The sequence below is a fragment of the Podarcis bocagei genome (assembly GCF_964188305.1).
Source record: "Podarcis bocagei genome assembly, chromosome: 3".
Lineage (NCBI taxonomy): Eukaryota > Metazoa > Chordata > Lepidosauria > Squamata > Lacertidae > Podarcis > Podarcis bocagei.
Window position 1 is genome coordinate 88813757 of NC_138127.1, and position 22711 is coordinate 88836467.

Sequence of the window (22711 nt, forward strand, 5' to 3'; positions counted from 1 at the left end):
TGTGAGCCCCTCTCATTCAACAACAACAACATTGGTCTAGCCTATGTGTTTAAGAAAGCTGTTTATAAAACATTTTGATTATATACTATGCGCAGTGAGTTTTGACGATACTGAAAATTAAAATGTATATTAGAAGCACAATTCAGTTTCTTCAGAAAAAGCTTATTTTAGCATTTTGAACTTACGTTATATTGTGTTATGCCATCACATAACCAATACAACAAATTATGTGATTTTTTAAAAAAAAGAAAAGTCCATTCCACAACTATTTTCAGAAGGTATTCTAATTCTGAAAAATATTACGAAATTAAATACAAATTTAGAAGCGATTTTACTGCATTCCACACGAAACTGTAAAAAAATGAGCGGCGCTTGATGGCTCGCTACCTTAACCCCTTTACTGAGCCCTGTTTACAGCGCATCTTCTGGCACCCCACAGAGTCATTTGAATTATTGTCATTTGGGGTGAAGACTAAATTACAGGTTAATTTCAAAACTGCAAGTGGATGATGCCGGCTAGATTACTGTCATACAAAAGAAATACTATGGTAGCTACCACAGATGGGTATAAAGCTTTATATAATCAGTGTTTTCTTCTGCTCTGGTTGCAAGTTCAGTTAACACCCATAGAAACAGCTTGAGAACTCCCAATAATTCCACCTAGGGTGCAATCAAATTTATACATTCAAGTTCTCAATGTTTATGCTCAGCTTCTGACAGTGACTCTGAAAAGAGCAATGGTACTGTTTCAGCTGCGTTCCCACAGCCCGAAATTGACTGTTTAGGTCAAAGGTATCAATAAATGAATGAATAAATTAGAATGCCAATCAAACAGACACATTAATAGTGTTCATGCTCCAGATATATATTTCTGAAGGTATTTAGCCTGCTTGCGTAAAATAATGAGTCCTGGAAATGAACAGGGGTTAACGTACAAGTAGCCATGAATATATGTCTAAGCATTTGTAAATGTTTTGCCAATCATAAACTCAATGTTTCACCTAGCGTTATGCGAATGCTACAATACAGTGGTACCTTGGGTTAAGTACTTAATTCGTTCTGGAGGTCTGCTCTTAACCTGAAGCTGTTCTTAACCTGAAGCACCACTTTAGCTAATGGGGCCTCCTGCTGCCGCCGCTCGATTTCTGTTCTCATCCTGAAGCAAAATTCTTAACCCGAGGTACTATTTCTGGGTTAGCGGAGTCTGTAACCTGAAGCGTATGTAACCTGAAGCGTCTGTAACCCGAGGTACCACTGTACTACCACGGCTTCTGATGTCTGGTTTCAAGAGACTGCAAAAAGCTAGTTCCATATCCTCCAAGTATAAGAAGCCAATTATTTTTACATAATGCAAAGTAAATTCAAGGGTGTGGATCAAAACTACCATGTGTGCTTGTGAGGCATTGATGCCACCCTTCTGACTACAACCGCTCCTGATGAGGGGACCCACCAAAAGGACCTCATGCAACACCAGGGGCTTCAACCAGGGCTGTGGGAAAACTGACAGAATTGGCGGTGCCCCTGTGGACAAGCAAAACTGCATGGGCCAATCACATTTGTTTGCAGCATACCTATAGAATGCAGCTATTACATATAAATTAGACAGGATCTTACAGGTCAGGCAGTCTACCAAGAGGTTGCCTTGTTCAAAGCTCCACCCAAATGTGTGATATGCAGGAGATTCCTTCCAGAAGGCTTGCAAAGGAACACTTTCCACTAGACTACCTTTGGCCTATCAAATGAAGGTAGCTAAGCTAACGTTTGAAGCACAGAAACAGTGGTACCTTGGTTTTTGAACATCTCTGTTGATGAACGTTTCGGTTTTTGAACGTGTAAACTTGGAAGTAAATGCTTCGGTTTCCGAACAAGCCTTGGAAGTCGAACATGCCACACGGCTTCAGTATTGAGTTTTTGAACGTTTCGGAACTCGAATGGTGTTCCAGAATGGATTGCGTTCAAAAACCGAGGTATCACTGTATATCTGATCTAAAAAGCTATCTTTAAGGTTCTGTTTGATGTGAACTATTATCAGATTACATTTACTTTAAAGACACAGAATTAGAGCAAGCAGCTAATAAATTCAAAAACAAAACTGAGCAATTCACTAGACAATTGAGCTATTTCATCTATACTCATCTTGCTGTTCAATGTGGGCTTTAGAACACATGGCACTTTGCTGTTCTATGTAAATGGAATAGTGAAATCGTATTAAAAAGGAAATACTATCCCATTCCATTCTAACTTGCATGTCAGCTGCAATCACGTGTATTAGTCTCAACACTCACATGATGTCATGACAGTCTTGACACAGCAAAACACAACTTAATTTGGATTTCTGTGACGTAGAAGGAATTTTATCCAGAAGTGCCTGTGGACACAGTGGTCTTTCCCAACATGCACTGCCTTTAACGTAGATAAGAGCTGAAGGAGGAAGTTGGAAGAGTGACCGTCTTTCCCATTTCCTCTTTCCCTTTATGAACTTTTCAAGGATCAGGTTAATTCTACTGGATCCTAATTTTATCCGGATCCCTTGACAAAGCAAAGTATGTAACATGTGCTTATTTTCTTCCATCTTGGGGTGGTGTGGGGGAAGAGGGCGAGAAGTAACCAGAGTGGTAGTACCTAAGGCACTCACTCAAAAATCAAAATGTGTCCACAGGCTTAGATAGGTTGATAAACCCTGGTCCAATCCTATGCGGGCATACACAGGAATAAATCTCATACTGCTAAATGGGTCTTATGCCCAGGTATGCGTGCTTAGGATAGCAGACCAAAACATTTTGCTTCAAATAAGAGTAAGGCACAAGGTAACCCAATCTTGCAAGGAGCCAATATGTGATTGCTCACAAAACTAGCTCAGATCTCAAACTGATTGAACAATAAATTATGTGTGGCCCTGAAGGGCAAGAAAAGGTAAAAAAATACAACAAATCTTTTTGCTTAAAGGGTGCCACTTTCTCAACCTTACCTTCTTTACTTGCTATAAACAACTTTTCCAAACCTAGAAGCCTGCTTGATAAAAAAAAATACTCTAAATATTGATTTTAATTGGAATGAAGTGCTTCAGTGTTCTGCATAAAGTGTTAGTGAAGTGGCAATTTACCTAAGGGGTTTACTGATTGAAAAGCTCTCAAACCTGAAATCGCTAGAGAGGAAGAAATAAAAAAGGGGAGGGAGAAAGAGGGGAAAAAGGGACTCTGGGAAAGAAAACCACAGAGAATGCCTCAAAAACAAACCCCTCTGCAAATCTGAAGCATATGTTAGTGTGGAAGGAAATCAATTCAGTAAGGTACAATCAGCTTAAAAAAATATTCTGTTAAGAGAACGGGGCTCTTGAAAGAGCTAAATGCCCCCCCCTTTCCGTTCATCAGCTATAACGAGGAATTTTCAAGGAGACTGGTGTTGCAATTACAACTAATCCTCCCCAAAAAATTAACTGTGTTGAAGGCTTTGTAATTTCCCTAGGTACAATTTAGCTGTCACTTACTTTAAAATTTACTCAAACATGCGTTCCGAACAGCACTAACTTCACATGTCAAGTGCTTTCCAGCCAATTGAGTCTAAACTGGAAGTCGGTGTTAAACAACTGAATGATTAGACAAGATAGCTCATTTCCCTGCTCTTTTGTTCAGAATAAAATGCCACATTTACATTATCAGGCTCAACAGGATTTTCTGACAGAGGGAGAGAGAGAGGGGAAAAAAACCTCTGGTGAACACTGTCCGTACTAAACACATGAAGCCTGTCATTTACCAATCATCCTTCAAAAAGCAATAGCAATGAATGTAACTTAATTACGACCCAATGATCCTTGACAAAAAAAATCATCTTATCACTGTCCTGTTCTCCTAGGGCAAATGAACCATTTCTGTCCTTTGGCACTGATGATGCAAAATTTCTAATTGCAATAATGGAGTAAGAGAGACAAACCTTTGCTTCACTCAAAAAAAAAGTGTGTTTTAAAGAGGAAGAAAACAATCTAGAAATGATGTGGACGTTTGAAATAAAGATGCAAAAAAGCTGCTGGGGGAGGGCATTCAGAAAAAGCAGCGATTTTTAACAGACTGATAGGAGAAATCAACAAATTAATAAAACGACTTGCCATAATTTTTAATGAATAGCTATATTTAAACTTAGACAAGGGCTACAGAGGCACAACACGTCTTAGAAAGGGGACTGCTAAAATTTTGCGTCCATGGATTGCAGTGTATATGAATCCGTAAGTCTCTTCAATGGACAGCAGGAGTTGTGATTTAATCAGTAACCCATTGAGAACTTAAATTCCATTTCTAAGTCAAACTTCACCCGGTTAAATCAGTTGTTTTCACTTGTCTGAACTACAAGCAAGTTTAACATTTTGTCAGTGAGGAGGCTTTTCTCATTTTGTGCCTCAGAAAAAGATTTCTTAAATGGCTGAACTCAAATTATTCACTGTGCTTCAGGCCATGTCTTCCAATGACGTTTTGGGCAATGACTGTAAAAAAATTCACCTATGCATTCACGTTGCTATCTTCTGTTATCTTTCTCAGTTGGTTTCATTTGCCCTCCGAAACATTATGTAGCCAAACCCGATGTGCTTTTCAGCATAATCTCATTTTTATATCCAGTGCTTTTTTTTCTATAAAAATAGGCGTCGATACTCACCATGAAGTTCTTACAGCAAGTGCCACACTTTTTAACAACAAAAAGAGGTGCCAGTACTGTGTACCCTTCAGTACTCCCTGGCAAAAAAGCACTGTTTGTATCAGTGTTTCCCAAACTTGGGTCTCCAGCTGTTTTGGACTACAACTCCCATTATCCCTAGGTCAGGGATGATGGGAATCATATTCCCAAAAACAGCTGGAGACCCAAGTTTGGGAAACTCTGCTTTATATGATCACCGACTGGCTGGGATCACTCGTGTGACTGACCCAGGAAGCACTGTCCTTGCTCTCAGTGTGTCTTGAGCTTGCCCTCAGTGACACCATCTTGTAGCTAAATCTGATTCTGTTATCTCTCAGCGACATTACCATGTAGTCAAATCTGATTTGCTATTGAGCATACTACTTACTACATGATCTTCAATTAGTTAGGATTTAGGAGGGGCGGGAATTTATACTAGAAACAAAACAAGCAAACCTATAAACTGTGGCCCTCCAGATGTTGTTGAATTCCCATCAGCCAAAGCCAGTAGGGGCAATGGTTGAGGAATGATGGGAGATTTAGTCCAACAGCATATTGAGGGCCAAAGGTTCTTTCTCTGTATCAGAAAAAGAATCACACATTAGAAAGGGGGAAAAGTGGGTATTCTTATACAAGGTTTTCATGAAATGTTTCTAATGGAATAATTCTCTGAAAACACCATATTTGGCACTTTAAATTAGAAATGGGAATGTTTGACAGTGCCCTGTTTTTCTACCAAATAATGATTTTGTTTCAGTAGGTTTGATCCAACGACGAGAGCTTAAATGCAAGGAAAATGTGCCCATAATAACTCTTTCCACCTTTTATTGTATTCAGCCACATAACACCTTATTATAAATAATAACTGGGTGGTGTTTTTTTAAGTCTGTAACAATTAAAACTCCCATACAACACTTTTTGAAGTCCAAGTATCGAAGGAGAAGTTGTTGCACAAAGGTTTAGATTCCTAATGATGAGATAAAATGGCCTCAAGCCCAACAATGAAAGGCATGCTGTTAGCAGTATGCTGAAAGAATAATACTTTAAATGTCTAAAAAGTTAATGTTGAGTAAATAGTACTACTTCCAATCTGAAGAACACCAGCAATTCTATAAAGAGCCATTATGAAAAGACAAGCAAAATGCTTTTCATTATGACAAATGTGATATTATATTGTGGAGATCCTGGAGGATCCAAAACCTCCAGTTGCCCTCCCTGGTCCTGGGTAACTGGGGATAAGCTACCTGCAGTTTCCAAAACCCTCAGGGCAACTTACAAAAATAGAAAAAAGAAAAAAAAGAATATAATCAAGCAAGCCTGTGTTCTGAGGACACCCAGATTCTCTCTCTCTCTTCATCCCTGACTCTCAGCCTATGAGGTTTTGCAGGGTTTCACATTGTCACCCATGCTGTTTTGCATCTATATGAAGCCCCTGAGGAAAGTCATCTATGGATTAGTGACATCAATATGCAAAGAGCATTTCTCTCTCTCTATGTATATACCCATAATATGGGTGGTCAAGAGTTCTGTAGAGTTTCTAACATTTTCTGCCGTGTATAATGTTTTAGAAATAGTTATAAATGTCATTGTTGCGTTTTATGGGCTTGACAGACAAAGCGCATGTAAAAATAAAACCAATAGATATTTTCCTACTTGTAATAAAGCAAAGTTTAGCTGCAAGTGAACCATGATAGCGTGTTTTGTTTGTCCCACAGAAATCTGTGGGAGCCGCTGAGTCTCCCCCTATCTCCACAGCTCTACCCCATTTTGAGAACCAAAAATTGGCACGTGTAATATACATGACTATCAAAATGCCATGTTAAAGAGGAAAAAATTGGGAGAGAATGTATACCACAGGAACCAGGGGTGTGTGAGAGAGACCTTATTTTCCCATATGGTTCTTGCTGGTGGGGGTGAGGCCTGCTCATAACATGACTGCGAGACAGGCTTACTCCCCACTGCAACTTCATCCTAGTACGGTTTTCATTTTTTCCCCTGGGAGTAAATGACTGCCATCCATTTCCACCCCCTTGTGGCAAGATCTAAGACTGCAGGCAAGAATGTGACAAATCTGATGCTCTAACCACATTTAGCCATACATTCACCACACAAAGATCAGGAGTAGAATATTTGTGGCAACTTTCTAATATAAAAAAATGACCAGCATAACTGGGAATTGTTAGCTTGTAAAGCAATCTATGGCACCCTGAGAGTATTTAAAAACGAAATCCTATTTCAATATGTTAACAAACTGCAATTTATATTTTCTAGTCATAGACTTGACAGAAGAGCTCTTCAAAATTGTTGTCCATATTATTGCTGAGGAAACTAGTGCCAGCAGAGGACTATCATCCAACCAATTCTCCAAGCAACCCACATAATACCTGGAGTATTTAATTCTATTGCCTTCAAGGGATCAAATCTCCAAACTCCATCTAAATTGCGTTTGCTCTTAGATCCTGTTGGACTACTTTAGGCATCTCATTCAAATTACATTCCACTAAAGGGTCCCACTGACTGACATTGCATTAACTTCCAAGCTAGCATTGCTAGGATCATAGTCTGAGGCAGACAAAAAGTATAAGCAGAAGTTTTAAAAAAACAGTGGCACAATCACATAAAAAATACAGCAAAATTGAAACATTCTATTTTGGCAAGGGGAGATCACTACTTCTTGCAGAACACTATACTATTTGACACTTCCACAGAATTGTTTTGGGTGGCGATACCAGGGCCCAAGAGTAATTTTATGCTGGGGATGTGCTACTGTCCACTTGATGAAAATTCTCAAGAGATCTTGAGGAGAAGAATAAAATCAAGGAAGCCTCTACAATAGGAAATGTTGCAATGGGTAACTTAAAGTACCTTCACACAAACCAGCTACATATTTGCTGGTCTGGACAAAGACGTGAAAGGTCAATATACCATTTAGGACTATATCCTAGAACAGTTGGTCATCGAACCGACCAGAGATCCAGCAAACCTGGATCTAATCTTGAGGAGCGCAAAGAACCTGAGTTGAGATGTAAGTGCTGTCAAGCCTATTGGGATAAGTGACCATAGTGCTGATAAACTCAACATACATTTAAATGGACAATTGCCAAGAAAACTGCTCTCACTCTCACAGGATGAAGAACTCAAACTTGGACTTTGGTTTATGCCCAAATCTTTAATGCTGAAATAGGTATTGTTGTGTTTTTGTTTTTATTATGTATTCTGTGCTTTTATCTTGCATTTTTATGCTGTGAACTGCCTTGAGATCTTCATATAAAGGGTGATATACAAATTTTAATAATCACAATCGTAGGCAAGGCAAGGATTAAAAGCCACAGAAGGTGAATGATAGTGCTAAATGCAAGCTAAGACATTGATCCAACAAGTTACATGCCCCAACTTTCTTTTAATGAGCAAGGTGAGCACAACCTTCAGCATAGCAAATGGCAAGATTTCCAAGACTGGGCGAGCAATCAGGTTGTTGCTGTTGTTGGTTAAAATAATGGAATTGTAAAGTTGGAAGGAACCCTGAGGGTCATCAACTAAAGCATCCATGACAGATGGCCATCCAACCTCTGCTTAAAAACCTCCAATGAAGGAGAGACCACAATGGCCCGACAGAGTCTGTTCCACAGGGTCAGCAAACTTTTTCAGCAGGGGGCCGGTCCACTGTCCCTGAGGCCTTTATGGGGGACCAGAGTATGTTTTGGGGGAAAAAAGAAAAAGAACGAATTCTTATGCCCCACACAAATAACCCAGAGATGCATTTTAAATAAAAGCACACATTCTACTCACATAAAAACACGCTGATTCCCAGACCGTCTGCGGGCCGAAGTTAGAAGGCGACTGGGCTGGATCTGGCCCCCGGGCCTTAGTTTGCCTACCCATGGTCTAAGAGCTCTTACTGTCAGAAAGTTCTTCCTGATGTTTAATCAGAATCTCCTTTCTTGGAAATTGAATCGATTTGTTTGAGTCCCACCCTCCAGAGCCGGAGAAATCAAGCTTGCTCCCTCTTCCATATGTCAGCCCTTTAGATATTTGAAGGTGTCTATCATATCTCCTCTCAGTCTCTGGTTTTCCTAGCTTCTTGTATATTTGTTTTAGATCTTGTGATTTATGTGGAAGTTGTTCAGTTTGGTTGTGTATTACTTGATGTTCTATTTCTTGTTTATGACTTTTATTATGTTACAGTTATGTATTTTTTCATGTTGTAAGCAGCCTTGAGCATGGTTTGAATGGTTTCTTATCCATTAAACCCATAAAAAGGACAAAATCTTACCCCACCGATATACTTAAGTGTGTCTTATAGCCAAGCCCTCCTTTTCACATTAGACTAGTAACATGGGACCTGCTGCAATTGAACTGTCTCCCATGCTGCATAAAATATCACATACAAAGCAGGGCCCTCTGACACCTCGGTTTTTACTGTTAATATGTTATTTGGTTCCCTTTTGATCCTTACAGTATATTGGAGAGAAATACCTAGCATGAGAGCAAGTGAAACCAACTCACCGCATTCAGGATTCAATTTACACCATTTAACTCCTGAATTAAATTTAGACAGGGACTAACGATTTCCTGAAATCTGCAAGAATCATAGTTGTACTCCTAATTAAGAATGCTACCAAGTTTAAGCCAAAAGTTCTTGGTGTTGGGTTTCGGTTTTTTGGGAGTGACTTAACAACATTTGTTTTGTGGTCCACCTGATTCTAGACATCACTGGGATCCTAAGGATGCAATTCTACACAAGTTTACGGGGAATAAGTCCAACTCAAGAGCTTGTTGCTGAGTAGACAAGGCGCAGGACTGCACCATAAAGGGCAGGGATACTGTAGTGCCCACAAACCTGAAAATAATGTGCATTCAGCTGCTACATACAGGCTGAGGCTATACCAGCACAGGCTCTCTGCATTGCACTACACTGCACTGCCACTAGCTCCTGGATTATTCCATGAGAAGATCTGTTATGGGCTCAGAGAGCTTCATTCCTAGATGCAGTCTAGAAAGCAACCTGACTAGAGGCGCCTAACACCTGGCAATCACTGCTGATGCCCAACAGATTATTGAGCAGCTTTCTGCTCTTTGACTCCCAACTCCCATGAGTACCAACCAGCATGGCCAACTGTCAGGGATGAGGGTGCTGTAATTAGCAACACCTGGAAAGCAGCAAAATGGGAGAGGCTGATTTAGGAAGGTAACTGATTTAAGTCTGCCTGCTTCTGCTCAATTCTGGAAATGTGTTCCAATTTTGCCGGACTTGTCCCAGAAGAGAACAAATTGCATTTGCCCATTAAGCTTTTGCCCTACTCTTGAAATACACACACGCCAAAGTATAAATACATTTGTTTCTGACAATAAAATAATCAGGTTCAAACTAAGGAAGGACAGGAAAAGGTGTTATAGAGTACGATAGATTCCGGCGTATTAGGCAACTGGGCGTATAATTAGATCCCCAACTTTTGCTGTTCAATTTTAGAGTTTTAGAGTTTGAGCGCCGCCAGGGGCAGAGAGCGCACCCCTCTGCTGCCTCTGCCACTGCAGCAGCCCGAGGCGAGGCGTTTGGCGGGCAGGTGGGCGAGCACTGCGCTCGGAAGGACTTTCTGCGTCCCCTTCTGTGGGGAGGGAGGAGGAGCGACGGCAGAAGGGGCGCCTCTGCTCACCAGCTCCCCCTCCTCCTTCCCAATGCATATACCCGGTGTATAAGACGACCCCCGATTTTTGGGGTGATTTTCCAGGGATAAAATAATAATATTATAGTAATTTATTATTTGTACCCCGCCCATCTGGCTGGGTTTCCCCAGCCACTCTGGGCGGCTTCCATAGAAACCAAAAAACACTAAAATATCATACATTAAAAACTTCCCTGAACAGGGCTGCCTTAAGATGTCTTCTGAATGTCAGGTAGTTGTTTATCATTTTGACATCTGCTGGAAGGGCGTTCCACAGGGCGGGCGCCACTACCGAAAAGGCCCTCTGCCTGGTTCCCTGTAGCTTTGCTTCTCGCAATGAGGGAACCGCCAGAAGGCCCTCGGTGCTGGACCTCAGCGTCCGGGCAGAATGATGGGGGTGGAGACGCTCCTTCAGGTATACTGGGCCGAAGCCGTTTAGGGCTTTAAAGGTCAACACCAGCACTTTGAATTGTGCTCGGAAACGTACTGGGAGCCAATGTAGGTCTTTCAAGACCTAAAAAGTCGTCTTGTACGCCGGAACATACGGTACTAGGAACTGTGCTCCAAATACAGCATATTAGGAGTGTATGACAGGAACCGTGGTCCATGATACCACAAAGCAGACCGGTTGCTCGATGACCAACTACACCCCCCCAAAAAAACAGCTGTCTGATACATCCCCATCCAGAGGACAAGAGTGGACCACTTCCAGTGGATCAGAGCAACTTTTAATTGTGAGCATAAAAGCCAAAGTACAATTGTTTCCAGACTGCAACCAACTTACTTTTCAAGGTGGACACCAACGAGGGGAGAACACAGGTTTCCAGTAGGCTTTGCTAGACCCAGGGACACAATGGTCTCGAGTAGCCGATTCACCACTTCAACGTCGTGACGCATGGCAGCGCCATTAATAATGTGGAAAAAGGATGTAGCTGATATAGATTGAATAGGGACATCCTTCTCTTTCATCTCCTTTAAAATGTTAATAGCATCTACAATGAACCACCACAAAAGACCCTTAGGTAATTTCATGTACAGAGAAAACAAACTGCTATTAAAACAGCATTTCAAAAAACCAGCAGGAATGTAAATTCTGGTGTATAATGCCAATTTCAAGTTAATTACTACTTGCATTTCTAAACGAGACTACAATTATGAATCCACAATAGCATGGTTTTATCATTTTGCTGCAACTTTGACTACAAATTACAGATAGGAACTGTGTGCCCACTCTGCACTACGTAACCCTGTAGAGTCTGCCCTATAGCAACAAGATCCTACTAAATGGATGCTTTTATCGTTCAGTGCTAACATCTGCTAAATCACACCATTGTTTCTTCAGCAGATGGCTTGTCACGAGGCCAGATAATAAAGATGTGTTTACACTGTATATACAGCCAGACTAATGGTCTGATACCGATAGGGCCTGTTTGCTGTGTCGATACTAATTAGCCAAGGAGAGCCAATGAAAGCTTTCTAAGAGAGTGCATGTTAAAACATTAGGTTCATTAAGCTTCATTAAGAAGGCAGAAACAAACATTTTGGTATATGGAATAAGTGCATTTTTTTTTGTAATGTTCTTAATTATTGCACAGGCAAAATGTTTTGACCACTTTACATAAAAGCAGGGCTCATCTTTTGAAACTGCCTGCTGCATGCAGAGCGCTGTGTGCTTCAGAAAATCAACACAATGCCACCTTTTAATTGCACAGGTAGCCACAATCTGGTTTTATCATGTTTTGGGGTGAAATCTCACTCTAACAAACAATCCAAATCTATTATGACACCCTTTCAATTAAAGGAATTGGAAATAAATTTTCTGTTTAATAGAACAAATGCCAATTATAGTTGGTTAGTCAGAAACAGACTGTTTTTTCCAACCTCTAATTAATGGTGGTGATAGCCTAGTTTATAAACTTTATCGATTACTAAATACATACCGTTTACACCCAAATGCATTAAATACATTTACAATTAAAGATCTGATTAATTTAACAATATTCTTCAGTTGTTGGTTATAAAATGTTACATTAATAATATATAAAAGGCAAATTTAAGATCTTAATATTATAATACATTTATTAAAAAGTTAGAGGGTGGCTTTTTTTTCCTGAAGTGCTTAGACCCTTTACAAGGAGGTTATGTTTATAGGCTTTATGCTAAGACTTCAGACCTTCTTAAGCAAAAACAAAGCCATTAGTCTAGGCACATACGCAATTTGTGCCATAAGTCATGATCTTCAAACTCAATCCAAACAGCAATGCTAATAAAAACTAGCTGCAGAAATGCAAAAAGCACTGAGCTGTGTAAATGTAAATGACAAGCTTGCCAATCCATTAAAACTAATGGCCTGCACTGTCCAAGTATCTCTGGTTGAATTCACATGCAAATTTGTATGCAAAATGTTCAAGCACTTTGCAGGACATGATATACCATTAATATCAACTCATATTTTTATTCTGGTGGCAAGATACCTTCATTATATAGCAAAAATATACACTGAAAGAAAGAGCACTTACCTTCTACTCTGCCATATTTGCTCAAAACTTTCACCAAGGCTAAGCACTTGCCCGCATCAAGAGCAATAGATGAATCTTTACGAGAACTGGGGTATATAAAAAAAAACTGCATCAACTCCATTTGTGCCAGAATATAATAATCTCACAGCGCAATCATGTAGATGTTTACTTAGAAATCAACCCCACTGTGTGCAATGGGTCTTACTCCTGAGTAATTCAGTGTGCAATTAGGAAGTACATTTATTTCTGATATATCATGGAGGCATTGGCGCTATGAAAGGATGCACTGCTTTTTGAAGACATTGGGTTGGAACCACGGTTACATGAGTGGAAGGCCTGGAATGTGGTGTGGGAGCCTGCAATGGGAAGAGGGTATCTGAGAAAATCAGGAGTTCCCCTTTCATGAGCACAGCTCCAAAAACATCCAAAGACTTATTTATTCTCTCATTTATTCATTTAAAATGTTTTGCAGGATTTCCGGGTCTCAATCAAATAGGTAAACAAAAATATGAAGAAAGTAAATCTAGGGGGTGTTACCATCAACAAAAAATAATACGTTCGATTCAGATTAAGCAACTCTTTATTTTATTATATATATAAATTTTCATAAACTTCCATCTCATAAGAAAAAAATCATGGTGGTGTACAAAATATAATAACAAAATCGTACTTGCATGTTGGTCCCACATGTATGGGATAAGTTAGTCATGAGTGAAGGTAAATCCCATTGATGAAAATGGAAACTAAGGGTACACCATTTAGGCTATAATCCTATGGGCATTTACCCAGAAGTAAGCCTGAAAGGGCTGAGCTGATTGTCCAAATCCAAACCAATGTCAACCAGTCTTGAAATTTATTCCAAGGCTACCATTTAATACTGATATCATCATCATCATCATCAAACAGACCACAACTTCCTCAGTTCACAAGGAATTATGGAAAGGGACCATTGCTCTTATCTGAAATATATTTCTACGTGGTGGATTCAACTGGGTTTGGCTTCCTCTACTGCTCAATCAGTAGGAGCAGCCTAACACAACTGAGTCCATTATACCACCAAGGAAGAAACTAGGTTTCTCCAAAGAAAATTACTTATTGGAATCAACTTGCTTTTGGCATAATGCAACATACCTATTCAACTACCCTGTGCATCTTTATAACTCATTACCTTAGTCATAATTATGGTAACAAAAGGATTAAGGGCTGTTTCTGTAGCAGCAGATGTCTTTTTATAATAAACAGAATGCTAACTACGTACGATAGCACATTTTCAAGGGCTGCCAAATAGATCATCTTAAATAAATTGAAGGGCCAGTTCCTTCTTGGTAGGAGATCTGGACCGGTTCTTGAATGTGAATCCATATGAGAACACTGGACTTGTATGGACTGTCTAAGGCATTCATTTGTAGATAATCCAGTGAGCTGAAGGTAGCCTGAACAAATGCACTCCACAAGATCATCTATGAGCATATTGAATGAATAGAGGATCCCTTATTTTGAAACATGGCCCAGAATATGTTCAAGAACACAGAGCTATCGAGGAAACACCTGACTTATGCAACTTGCTAATATAAAGAAGTTGTTTCACAGAAGCTAAAAAGTCTTATTTCCATCTGAGGCCTTCCTTCAGATGAGATAAATAAGTAGAGTTAACAAATATAGAGTTACAAAATTACACACACACACAATATATCTATATATGTCACCTCTACTCATGTGCAACGTACGCAGGGTTTTGGAACCTGTTTAAAACTGGGTTTTCAAATAAAGTTTAGGAATGTACGGTCATTTTAGCAACAGGAGAACCCACTGAACCTGCAGAACCCACACGTATATGTGTGAAATAGAAATATAGAAGTTGAGAGAGAAAAAATTCACGGGAAAAAGACTGACTTTCCTGCAGCTCACTGTCAGTTGCTAAACTCTCATCATCTGTATATCTGCACTGGTCCAACATCATGCCAAAAGAGCAGAAAGAAGCTCCTAAATATGTGATTGTGTGTGTGTGTGTGTGTGTGTGTGTGTGTGTGTGTGTTTTGTTTTGTTTTCAAATTTACCTTAACAATAAAATTAAAGAAATAAAACTAAAAGACAAGAGGAGGAAAAAAAGGGGGGGGATCTGCAAAGTACTTTGCTGACAAACCAGGCATTACAGGTCTTAGCTGGGAGCTAATTTTCACAACCAAGATATTATCTCTGGAAACAGAGACTTTAAAAGGAAATGTTTACAGACAGGTATTAGAAGCATAATGTCACTTACAAGCGCTGTAACCCGCTATACTGCAGCTACATTACCCAGCTCAGAAACCAAATCTGAATGCCAAGGTAGCTGCTAAGACCTTATCATAAACTGATTTATTAAAATACAACATAGAGCACCACTAATAAACATGTGTGTTCAGAGTGATTATATAATCTTGACAACTTGTTACAACCAATCTCGAATTTCAGCAAAATATTTTTATCAGGGGAAAAGCTAATTAAAAATGTATGAGGGTTGGGCTGGTTTTTTTTGTTTCTTTTTTTAAATATTCAACCTACTTAATTCAATAAGGTCTGTGTATCAGCATAAATCTCTTTGACATCTTTCAGGGCCGGTGTACTTACAGTTCTTCTTTAAGGTTCATTGCCTCCTCTGCATTATCATGTCGACAGCACAAATGTATTAAGGCTGCATAGCCACCAACAGACATGTCCGCTTCGTATTTGGCTTTCACTTCAAGGGCTTTCTGCATATTCTAGGAGGAGCATTAAGGGAAAGATATGAACTAAAAGAGAAAAGTCCGCATGACATTTTGCATTCCAGGACTTTGCTGCGAAACTACATTTATCTATGTATGCACAGCCTACGTGCTGCTTGTTAAAAGCTCACGTGCTTTACATTTGCAAAAATTACAGTTATTTTAGCAAGTGACCTGAACTTGTCCAATCGAAACCTTTTGTTAGAGGAGTGGTTTATATGCTTTAGTGGACATCTTAGGTAGGCACATAATTACTATTATGATTTCTTCCTTGAATATATGTTAGCATTCGTGTTCGGTTGGAAGTTTTATTTTAACCGTGGGCAAAAGCAGGAACGAAGTGTCCAACTTTTAAAACCAAATAAGCATCCCCATATCCTTTTTAAGGAAGCTGCTTGGCTATTCCTATTAATACATCTTGAACATATGCTTATGAACAGAGGTCATGCCAAAAGCTTCCACCGTCACTCTTCTTATATAGAGTAACAAAATGAAGCGAAACCTCTTCACGGCCTAAATTTCTGCCATTATAGAATGCAAGCTATAAGGTTAACCATATTCCAGTTTGCTGTACAATAATGGGCATTATGGCACAGGCACACAAACAAGAAATTGGACCAGACTCTTGGAATACACAGCAAATTGCAGACCTACACAAAATATGAACTACAGCTGGATGCCTGCTGATGAAGGCAAGAGCCTCTTTATCTCAGAAAGCTTTTCTCCAGCAGGAAAATGGAATTTCAATCCCCGCATTAACCACCTTGTAATATTTGACTTGCAAATGACTATTGCATGTATCAGTTGCTTGACAATCTAGATGTAAGAGACCAGAGCCATGGCTTGAAAGGACATTTGGCATGTATGATAAACCTATCACAGCTGTTACTATCATTCACTTTGCAGATTACCATTAACAGACCAGAGTAATCCCAAAACATGCCATTCAAGAGGTAACTGAAATGAGTTGACTTTTTATTTTTTTTGCTTTAATTGCTTTTTTGTACTTTGATATGATTTACAAGGGCCAAAATCAGAACCCTTGAAACATTATTCTCCCTTGCTTACCAGCACTAAACCCCCACCTGAAATGAAGCCTAAGTACATGCAATTACATTTGCAACCATTCATCTCTGGTTATCTTTACTTGCCTCTCTCTGTCTCCCTCCCACTTTATATCCCACTGCCTTCACTTAAGATTTCAAACTCCTTGGAGCTAGGATTTGTCTTTTACTTAGTAACCATTTCCAGAGGGGTGGTCATCTTAGGAGGAAAGGGTCTTACAACACCTTAAAGACAAACCAATGTCAGGTGGTAGTGAGAGGGCAATCTCTGTGGCAGCTCCTAGGTTGTGGCATTTTCTGACCTTAAGACACCTGAGATATGTGTTTTCAGGACCACTGCCCTTATTTTTGTGACTGCAATTTGTATTAACCGTTCTTAATGTTAAATTTAAAATTGCTGAATCCCCACCCTGCGGAATACTGGTGAAAGGCGGGTAATAATTTTAATAAATAACTTCATCATCCTCAATAACATGTCTTACGCTTTTGTGGGCTAGATCCACCTTCCTCAAATGCATGTCATGAAGTGGGCTCTTGTCTATGAAACATATGTCTTAAATGTTAAGATGCCACAAGGCTCCTCCTTGTTCTTTCACTAGGATTACTCTGTATACTACTACTACTACTACTACTACTACTACTACTACTACTACTACAACAGTGGTGCCCCGCAAGACGAATGCCTTGCAAGACGGAAAACCCGCTAGACGAAAGGGTTTTCCGTTTTGGAGGTGCTTCGCAAAACGAATTTCCTATGGGCTTGCTTCGCAAGACGAAAATGTATTGCGAGTTCCTGTGGTTTTTCCCCCCTCCCCCCCTTTTTCCCAAGCCGCTAAGCCGCTTATCAGCTGATCCTAAGCCGCTAAGCTGCTTATCAGCTGATCCGCTAAGCTGCTTATCAGCTGATCCGCTAAGCCGCTAAACCGCTTATCAGCTGATCCGCTAATAGCGCTAATCCACTAATGGGCTTGCTTCGCAAGACGAAAAAACCGCAAGACGAAGAGACTCGCGGAACGGATTCTTTTCGTCTTGCGAGGCACCACTGTACTACTACTACTACTACTTTATTACTTGTACCCCGCACATCTGACCAGGTTGCCCCAGCCATTCTGATTCACTGCCACGTACATTGATGGGTGTTCTATAGATAAGAGTCACTGTTGTTTATTCAAACGTAACACTGAATGCTGCAAATTCAACACACAACTCTTTCAAAAGTTACCTCTTCCGCACACAAAGCAAATATAAGCTGCTTCAAAACATCTCCAATAGGCTGGTTCTCAGCTTTCAGTTGTTTCAGTTTCTCCTCCAATTCAGGCACCTGAAGTGCAGGGAACTATGGCAAGAGAATAAGATGTTTACTAAATAAAACATCCCTGAAAACCACTTGAATTAAGAGAGAAAACATTACGACATGTGCAAGCAAGAACATGCAAATTCTCTGCAACTGTTCGAGTCATAGCAAAAATGCATAACAGTTCCTTTATATTTTCAGTCTGCCTACACTAGATAGAGAAGGACAACTTAACACCAAATTTGCTGTGGTGCGTCTTCCCTCACTCAGCATGAACATGTGCAATTGCGTTGAGCTTTAAGTGCTTTTACCACAGAACAGTTAAGGCAAATGTTTATGATTATTCCTAGGACATGCATTGCCCAGAACCTTAAAGAAAAAAGAAAAAGGTTTCACCATCGAGTGCAGATGCCCCATCCATGTGCCCCACCCTGGTGTGCAAGGACTTCACATGCAAGTGAGGCCAGGAAAATTTTTGCAACTTGCCCTTCCCTGCCCAAAGTGGCAAAAACATAGGCTCATAACCGTCCCTGTGAGCTGCTCTCTTTTCTAAATGGGGAAAGTGAGTCACGGCAGCTGCCTCAGGTGTTCAAGCCTGTTTCTGGGAAGGCCAAATACGCAGACGACATAGTCGAACTAACAGACATATTATGCCTCTACTGTTATTAACACTGAAGCTAATTCCAGGAAAAGGCTGAAACGTCAGCTGCGCAAGAGAATAGATACCTTGGAAGAAAAAATCCTTTTTGTATACAAAAATTATTTGATTACTAACAAATAAACCTAGTTAGCCAGTCTACTTACTTTTGATAATTCTCCGGGCAACAATGCGTCTTTATCAGTCAAGAGAATTACATCCTAGAAGATAATATATATAGTGTAAGAAAATGTATGAAATATATGATGAATAAAATTGAACAAGATCCCATTTCAGCGAAGCATGCCGTTAAGCCATAGAAAAGAGTCTCTCTGTCCCCATTTATCCTCATAGTTAGAGCTTTAAAATTCTCTGCCCAAAGCACAAATGCTTCCAAATTAAATAAAAAGGAGAAGATCAATATGCTATTTTAAAAACCAGAAACGGTTCCTTTTGAATGTTGTTTCTCTCTAAACAGATCCATGGGGAGTACAGACACATGTTTTATATTGAAAGACAACATTTAATTTACCACTACAGACCTTAATTAATTCAGGAACGTGGCAGCTGTCCAGTAGGTTGCGAATACCTCTAAAGATGTTGGGAGGGATTACTATATTCTGTACCGAGAGGTGGAGAAAATTACACGAGTTTTAAAAACACAACCAAACTGAGATAATTTCTGTTAGACAAATTTCAGACATAATTTAAGTCTCCAGCACTCGCATGTCATTGAGAAGTGGTCTGGTTGTACTTAAAAGCTGCAATTTCAAATCTAATAGATACATGTCAGGCAGGACAGGCATTATGTAGCAAAAAATGAAATGGTACCATCTTCTTCAGCTGATGGAAGTATTGTCTCAACCGCTCCTCCTTGGCCTGTACCTCTGAGTCACTCATGCTGTCAATCAAGCTATAAAGAAAATAGCCAACAGCTTCTGCAGGGGGGAGGAACACAAGAGAAAGCATTCCACTAAAATTACTGACACTGTCATGTTATCAAGATTAATTTATAAGAAATCATTTTGGTGTGAGATGTCACCCTGATGAGAGGCTCTGAAATGGCAACAATGATCACTGAGGCATAGAGATTATGTGGTTTGGGAGCACATATCTAACTGGTGAGTGAAAGGAATATTAATTATTTTCAAACCCGGTGACAGCTTTTCAGTACAGAATCTATCTTCAATCTATTTTTTCTCACTGCTGTGTGACAGAAGCAGTACTGCCCAGGGCCTCTCCACCACTCTCCTGCCCACTACCCCAAAATAGTTGCCATAAATATTTTGTCATTTATTCAAAAGGAAATAAAGAGCTTCCTAAAGCATCGCGTACACAGCACTGTATATTTCACATTATTTACCATGCTTTCTGCAGCCTAGCAAGCGAACACGAATACAATAAGGAGTATTAAATGATTTTTAACAACCAGATCCAATAATCCTGTGGAGAGCTACTTATTAGCCAATGAAAAATCAAGATTAACAAAAGATGCTACAGAGTGAACAGCACTAATTTTCTTTGGCACTCAAGCATAAAATGTATAGGAGCATCAGGAAGAACTAATGAGCTTTTGATAAGACATCTACTAGTGACATGTACTGCATTCTTTTTATTATTTATTAAGAGCGTTCAGCAGGTCTTAAATCACTTTATTCGAGATACTAAGTGGCATTTTGCTCTCTGATATGACAGAAAGCAATTAAAATGTTATTTTAATAGGCTTATGTTTTGTTTTGTTTTAATAGCTTTCTGAAATACAGAAAAACTTGGTTGTAGTTGTAAAGTGTTTATTTAAGGGATCTGATTATGTTATCAGTGTTGCAAGCCTTTCTGTTTTATTTAACACATGTGCAACTCTATGAATGGAGAACATTTTAATTAAAGAAAGAAAAGGGGGAAACACCCCCCCTTCCAAAAAATCTCACGGATTCCATAAAATATACTGTGATCATCTGGATAAAGATTTTACCCAACATGTTTTCCAAATTTCACTTTCAAAAAGAAGTAATCAGTGTTTATGGTTGTAATCCCTCAAGCCCATCATTACACAGAAGAACGGATTTGTGGATAAGTTACAATCATAGAAATTGAAACTCTACCAGTTGGTCCCGGAGGCGTCTGGCAATAACGTCCATCCCTGTACAAGAGTTCTGTTATCTGGTAAGACAGAATAATCGTACATTGCAGCCGAGAAGAAGAAGCAAGGGCAAATAGTATCTGAAATTGAATTCTACAAATAATAAAGCATCTCTCCACTAAGCTATTATTCTATGCCACATCATAGCAATTCACTCTTTAAAAAGGAAGGCTTTTTGTGTGTGTAAATATGGTATTTAAAATCAACACCAACAGCATGTATGCTGCACACCAAAATGTATATTGGAAGTAGGGGGGAAAAGAAAGTATTTCAATGATTCTGTTCCTAGTGCCTTAACCCACAATAGGAAGTACTCCTTAAAGCAATCATTAAGCACTGTCACTTTCAGGTGTTAAAATTAAGAGTCTTTATAGTTTCTCAACAGTGTAGTGTTACTTCATTTTTACATATTTGTAAATAATAATAAAAATCTGCATTTTAGATAGTACTTAATGCCGACAACACACCAGCAAAGTAGTCCACTTCTTTAAACAAAGCAAAAAATATATATTAAGGGTTATAGCCAGCTAAGCTTTACTCAAGAGTAAACCCACTGAAATTAAGGGATCTAAGTTGGGCATGGCCAGTCATTCAACTGGGTCTACTCTGAGTAAGACCAACAATCGATACAACACTATGTCTGCAATCTTAAACACATTTACAGGGAAGTAAAGTAAGCCCCTTAGGGGACGCGGGTGGCGCTGTGGGTAAAAGCCTCAGCGCCTAGGGCTTGCCGATCGTCAGGTCGGCGGTTCGAATCCCCGCGGCGGGGTGCGCTCCCGCTGCTCGGTCCCAGCGCCTGCCAACCTAGCAGTTCGAAAGCACCCCTGGGTGCAAGTAGATAAATAGGTACCGCTTACCAGCGGGAAGGTAAACGGCGTTCCGTGTGCTGCTCTGGCTCGCCAGATGCAGCTTTGTCACGCTGGCCACGTGACCCGGAAGTGTCTCCGGACAGCGCTGGCCCACGGCCTATAGAGTGAGATGGGCGCACAAACCCCAGAGTCTGTCAAGACTGGCCCGTAACGGGCAGGGGTACCTTTACCTTTTACCTAAAGTAAGCCCAGTTGAAAACAGTAAAACTGACCTCCAAGTAAGCAGGAATAGGGCTGCATGGCACACTTGGAACGCAAAACTGAAGGTGGTCACTACATTCAGACTTGGATTTGATTTTCCTACGGCTAACTTATTTGACAGTTTGGCATGAATGAATTGTGTTTCTTCCCCAATATTAGCTTCCTAAAAACACCTCCCACGTTCTCCTGAAGGGTGTGTCCCTCCCCCTGCCCACAGGAGCAGATTTTGGAGGCACATGGGAACAGAGGTTAAATTAGTAAAAGCCCCCCTCCCCAATAGAAATCTCCTAGATAAAAGCCTTCTGCCAGCACAAGTTCACCAGAGAGCACAACATTCTTTCTGTAGCTCTGACCCACTTCCGAGCTTAGTATAAACTTTGCCTCAGCAAACACCACATCTGGAGCTGTACTAGCAGCCTGATTGGCAAAACTTCATACGGGCAAGAAAACCCAGGTGGTATTTCAAATTTAAACAGAAAGATGTAGATTGTCAAGATGAAGAAGACGGAAAGAAAAGGCTGTTTTGGAAAACAAGCCCCTACTTCTACATCCAAGAGCAATAAATAGAAGAAAAACAACTAAGCTATGCTGTGCCCCGTGTAGTGTTTTGCTGAAACATGGTAGTTAAGCATCGATCCAAAAACTCATTTTAGTGCAATCTTCCTATCACTTCATTATCTTTCAGGGAACTTGTGGCCTTCTAGAAGCTGCCAGACCACAATTACTGCTGGCTAGGCTTGATGGGAACTGTAGTCCAGGAACATCAAGGAGCCACAGGTTCCTCACCAACTTTAGACAGGGTGTAGGAAAATGTTATGCAAGAAGGAGCCTTGGTTATTTTGTAAATGACTTCCTCAATTGTTTGGTTCACTTCCATACTGCTTATTCTCTGAATTTTAAACTGGTGACGTACAGAGA

General features: G+C 40.0%; 1 protein-coding gene across 1 annotated transcript in view; it reads right to left on the reverse strand.

The window, feature by feature from the left end:
• Window positions 1–22711, reverse strand: part of LRPPRC (leucine rich pentatricopeptide repeat containing) — a 116609-nt gene that overhangs the window by 49419 nt on the left and 44479 nt on the right. Inside the window, exons 16-23 of the mRNA XM_081188406.1 lie at window positions 20683–20740; window positions 19412–19518; window positions 19123–19200; window positions 18748–18801; window positions 17872–17985; window positions 15452–15582; window positions 12845–12930; window positions 11110–11317 (exon numbers count right to left, since the gene is read on the reverse strand). Coding sequence (XP_081044532.1) covers window positions 11110–11317; window positions 12845–12930; window positions 15452–15582; window positions 17872–17985; window positions 18748–18801; window positions 19123–19200; window positions 19412–19518; window positions 20683–20740 — 836 coding nt within the window. The remainder of the gene's footprint in view (window positions 1–11109; window positions 11318–12844; window positions 12931–15451; window positions 15583–17871; window positions 17986–18747; window positions 18802–19122; window positions 19201–19411; window positions 19519–20682; window positions 20741–22711) is intronic.